Source organism: Triticum aestivum, chromosome 3B (assembly GCF_018294505.1).
Source record: "Triticum aestivum cultivar Chinese Spring chromosome 3B, IWGSC CS RefSeq v2.1, whole genome shotgun sequence".
NCBI lineage: Eukaryota > Viridiplantae > Streptophyta > Magnoliopsida > Poales > Poaceae > Triticum > Triticum aestivum.
In genome coordinates, this window is record NC_057801.1 from 546448079 (window position 1) to 546452899 (window position 4821).

The 4821-nt window shown below is 49.3% G+C and overlaps 1 protein-coding gene across 2 annotated transcripts; it reads right to left on the reverse strand.

Moving 5' to 3' along the window:
- Nucleotides 1-1236: 1236 nt before the first annotated feature.
- LOC123065683 (potassium channel KAT3) lies at nucleotides 1237-4034 on the reverse strand. 2 transcript variants are annotated; one of them, XM_044488923.1, is made up of 9 exons: nucleotides 3749-4034; nucleotides 3451-3666; nucleotides 3183-3338; nucleotides 2997-3054; nucleotides 2576-2893; nucleotides 2228-2467; nucleotides 2043-2141; nucleotides 1907-1939; nucleotides 1237-1795 (listed from the first exon to the last, which is right to left on the reverse strand). In XM_044488923.1, the coding sequence occupies exons 1-9, from the start codon at nucleotides 3946-3948 to the stop codon at nucleotides 1598-1600; spliced, it is 1518 nt and encodes a 505-aa protein (XP_044344858.1). In that variant the 5' UTR covers nucleotides 3949-4034; the 3' UTR covers nucleotides 1237-1597. The 2 variants fall into 2 exon arrangements, with proteins under 2 accessions (XP_044344858.1, XP_044344856.1); XM_044488921.1 differs by having other exon boundaries at nucleotides 2043-2144.
- Between the last annotated feature and the right edge of the window lie 787 nt (nucleotides 4035-4821).

Here is a 4821-nt window from a genome sequence, read left to right on the forward strand (position 1 = left end):
ATAAGGTCAGGAGGTGCCACAAGGGGCCCACAAGCCTGGGGGCGCGTCCCCTGGGGCACGCCTGGCAGGCTTGTCGCTGCCTCGTGGCATTTCAGGTCTTCTCCTGGGAGCTTCTAGGGTCTCTTCTGGTCCAGAAAAAATTGTCTCATAGAGTTTGGACTCCGTTTGATACCGATTTTCTGAAAAGCCAAAAATAAGCAAAAAAACAACAACCGGCACCTGGCACTAGGTTAATAGGTTAGTCCCAAAAATGATATATAATTGCATATAATTGCATAATAAACATCCAAGATTGATACTATAATAGTATGAAACAATAAAACATTATAGATACGTTGGAGACGTATCAGCAAGTACCCCTAGTCCAGCACACCATCACCAATAGAAGAAGTTTTTGGCAGTGAGACTAGAACTTTACCCCTTTTGTTATCTTGGCCACTTGATGTACTTTTGTGAGCTCCTGAATAAGTAATGAAAGATCATTCAACACCGCTTTGTTATCAAGGCACAAAATCTACATATATCTTGAAGTCTTGAGTGAAAATATATATAGTCCAATGCAGGTCGTCCAGTCACTAATTTTTATGGCAGGCTCTGAGCTTTTGCCCTCTTCCCATGTTACCACGCGTTTTGATTCCATTTTGGGGCGTGTTCACGTCCAACTGGAAGGTTTGTTAGGTTAAGTAGTGCAACAAGAATCTCGCTTGTGAGTTCACTTCTTATCTACTTATGTAAACTTAGGGCCTGCTCTAAAAAGCGCAAGCCAAATGGGGTAGCTTCATGATGTTCCACACCATAAAAAACTTAAATCTGTTGTACAATTCCTTGTTTTTCGTGAAGCACTTCACGGGTGCTCCAAAAACCGTTCAAAAAGTTCTCGTGGGAGATTTACACAACACCGCTACTGGTAAGTGGATACCACCACCACCCCACCCACCCACCCACCCCTTGCGCGCGTGGCAGAGCAACCCCTGATAGACCTTTCTCACTAAAGTTCTCAACTATGAAAACAGGAGCTAGCGGGAAGACAAACAAGATAAACGGTTGTATGTTAAAGTGCAACTCCTGGGTGAAACTGCTTTAAAGTGGATTTGATGAAATGGGGCTGATTTTCACGGAGTGGAGTCGACAACCTTTATGTGATTACAACTTCGTGCATGGTTGTGTGCATTGAGAACTGGAGGGTGATAAAAAAAACAAAAAAAAAGAACTGGATGGTGATTAGGTGAATACATGTTGTGAGTCATTGCAACGACGGTAGTTGGCCTCGATATCATTGGTAGCACCGTTATCTTGTACCCAATTACATGGTGCAAATTAACTATGTTGGAGTACAATGAACAATTATTTCACTCGTTACACCCGTTAAAGTCATAATACTATATACATACGGGGTCTTGGACACTTAAACTGTTGTGCTAAATAGAAAGTCGCGTTCTTCAATAGGCGAGAGACCGTCTCAAGGATTCAGCCTTTGTCCAGTCCCCAGATCATTTTGGTGTATCCTTTCATAGTTCCATACTTCAATTTTGGTATATTTGAAGTACACAAAGCCAATACATTCATTCCGGGTATACCTTGATAGGGTGCACGTTACTTAGACGTTTACTTGCTCAAGATTGATCCTGATGATTTCGCCGTCTTCTGCATTTTCCTGGATGATATCCATCAGCTTGGGCCTACTGATCCTTAGAACCTGAGATAGCTTGGTCGTCCGGAAAGTGAACGGCTGTGGCTTGTTGCACAGTACCCCAATCTCCCCTAGCAGTCCTCCCTCAGTCGCCTTTCCATAAACCTGAAAGGTGCACGTTATCAGTAAGTACGTTAAGTACTTGAGGGACCAACTTTGCAGATTGCACTCTGCATTGCATGTTATTTGGTCAAGTCATGAACCCGGGAACAGTACCTGCTCTGTCCCATCTAGGAACGCCACAATATCCTGTCAATGAAGATGCACGTTGATTAATGATACGCAAGCCCTATAAGGTGTGTGAGTTCAAGATAATTAACGTTGTAAATCCATAAGATTCTACTGTACATACCACTTCTCCGGTCACAAGAAGGTGTAGGTCCGATGGGTACTCGTTCTGCAGTATGATGTCTTCCTTTGGGGCGAAGTACTCGGCCGCCATCTCCGTTACCTGCTAGTTGAACCAAATTTAATACTCTATCTGCGAGTACCCTTCCATTCCTACACCTTCAACCTAAGGCTTTACAAGTTTCTCACCAGTTGTTGGATGAAGCTTGGGGAGACTCCCCTGAACAGGTAGGCGCCCTGAACCACCGGGAAGAAGAGATAAAGCGATATGCTCGATCTCATCGCCTTGGGGAGGATGTCCAGTGTGTCCTGCTGCTTGAGCCCCTCTGCCTTGAACCTCAGGCATATGTGGTTCAGCATCTGCTCCTCTATCTGCCGCGGTAGCTGGTTCCTCGCCGCGAATTCCGTGGCAGCCTGAACCATGTCCCTCTGCATTTTTGTCATGCACAAGCCATGATCACAACCCAAATATGCATGGGAGCAGTGCAGTAGTATGATGCTAGTTTGGAATGGATGGTGGATGCATATAGTACGTACAAAGTCTCTGGTGCGGCTGGTGCTGTGGACGACGAGGTTGGTCATGTTGCCGATGAGGTAGGCGGTGAGCCAGAGGTTGAAGAGCATGTAGGAGATGCCGAAGAGCATCTCCCTGGCGTTCTGGGCGTGCAGGTCGCCGTAGCCGGTGGTGGTCATGGTGGTGATGGACCAGTAGAGGCACGTGACGTAGCGCACCCACAGCCCGTCCTCCCTGAAGTCCGGGTGCGCCGCGCCTATCCAGGTCCTCGCCGGGTCCGGGTACCTGTCCGCGATCAGGTAGTTGATGCACCCGGCGCAGTGCACCGCGAACAGAGTGACCTGCATATATCATCCGTGGCGCATGCATGCATGCATGAGGAAGAACTACTACTGCACGGTGACGGTGGTACTACAGAGAAAGGAAGAGAGAATCTGGACGTACCGAGATGAGCTTTGTGCAGCGTATCACGGCGTAGTTGAAACGGATGTCCTTCTCAAGCCTACGGAAAGGAATAACAGAATCATTATTGTTAATTAAGTTGCACGTACTGACCGGTGACCATTTTTAGCTTGGTATATATGCAAAGTGCACAGTGCTTAGCTACATATACTACTGTACTAGTAGTACCTTGCAAATAAGGAACTGACTCTGCGCAGCCGCCAGAGGCGAAGCACGTTGAGGAACTTGAGGCCGAGGCTGTGCTCGTGCCTGGTGAAGAGGTGGGTGATGGAGCGGAATGGAACCGTGGAGCAAACGTCAAAGATGAACCAGGTCGACAGATACCTGCAAACCAAAAGAAACAAGGCAGGATCTACAGGTAAATACAGTAGTGCATTCATGCGTGTCTGAGAGACTAACGTCTCGACCCTGAGGAAGTACGTAGTAGCAGTAGCACCTGAGTGCGATCTTCTTCGGATCGTCGACGACAAGGTAAGACTTGTTGTCGACGTAGGGCACGAAGAAAGTGAGCAGGATGTCGACCGCGAAGAAGCCGTTCACGACATCGTCCACGACAAAAGGCGCGCGGGGCAGGTACCTCAGGAACGCGAACTCCAGCGGGCATATCCACGCCGAGTACACCACCAGCAAGATCAGAAACGTCTCCCACACCCTGCACATCAACGATCGATCCATCACCGCCTATATATCTAACAGCACGCGACTGAGTGAAGCAATCGTGCGTGCTTCCGTACCTGTAGCGCCGGCCGTAAGGCGAGACCAGGTACTTGCTGAGCTTGCCGGCGGTCGGCTGGGTGGCGGCGGTGGCGCCCAGCGATGGCAGGAGATCGTTGGGGACGTTGCAGCCGTTGAACTCGCCGGTCCTGTCGCCGTCGTAGCATGGGAAGCACCGCGTCACCCGTGACCCCGTGCGAGCGCAGGAAGAACGTGCCATTTCGCTCGCTCGCTCGCTCGCTCCTGGAGCTGGACTGTTGGTCCGTTGCTAAAGGCAGAGCGCGGAGAACTGCAGAGGGATGCCGCGGCCGCGCCGCGTATTTATACCGGCCGGAGCGGCCGAGCGCGCGCGAGCCACCCCTTCCGTTTCGCGCTACGTTTTGCGTGGCTCTGAGCTGACCAAAACGGTTGTATGGAACGGGAACTTCTTTAGGAATACGATAACTCGCCTTTGGTCTTGTCACGGGGTGTCAGGTTTCCCATTGGGCGTAAATCTCAGTTGCAGGCAGTTATGATGTTAAAGCGTGCCATGACAATCAGATTAGAAAGGCACCTCATGAAATTTGTTGTTTGTCTTTTTTTTGCTAAGGCTTAGAAGATGCTATCTCTTAAGTGGCACAAATAATACCATGCAAGACAGGAATTACAAGTTGGCCAATCTCGTCACGTCAAATATTAGGTAATGTTTTAGCTTTGCGCATTTGCTATTCATCAGTTGCCTCAAAATCCAATTTGTGCCGGTCAATTTTGCCCGAAGCCCTGAGGCGGAGACAAGGACTCAACATCGAGGCACAGGTAGGAGGCGAGGCTGAGCTAGGAGCGACCCAGAGCCAAGGAAAACTTGGTAGTGGTGTCGCCCGTGGAGGGGAGTCGAAGGTTGATGGGTTCAGAAGAGGTGCAGGGATGTCGCAAACAAATGGAGATCGTAGGGGCTATCGAGGGATGCAGGGCCGATGGAGGCATGGCGGAAGCCCTAGCTTGGATTGGCTGATGCACCAAGGCGCGAGCGGCAGATGGCACGGTTGGTGAGTCCAGTGATGCAAATGCATAGGGTACAGATGTAGACTTTTGGAAGTAAGAATATCGATCCCAT

Bases quoted from the DNA above. Each gene is read 5' to 3' on its own strand.
- LOC123065683 (XM_044488921.1), bottom strand. From the start codon at position 3,948: ATGGCACGTTCTTCCTGCGCTCGCACGGGGTCACGGGTGACGCGGTGC. The intron at 3,339-3,450 runs GTGCTACTGCTA...TTTGGTTTGCAG, and splicing joins CCGAAGAAGATCGCACTCAG to GTATCTGTCGACCTGGTTCA. The intron at 2,145-2,227 runs GTGAGAAACTTG...TGGTTCAACTAG, and splicing joins CAAGCTTCATCCAACAACTG to CAGGTAACGGAGATGGCGGC.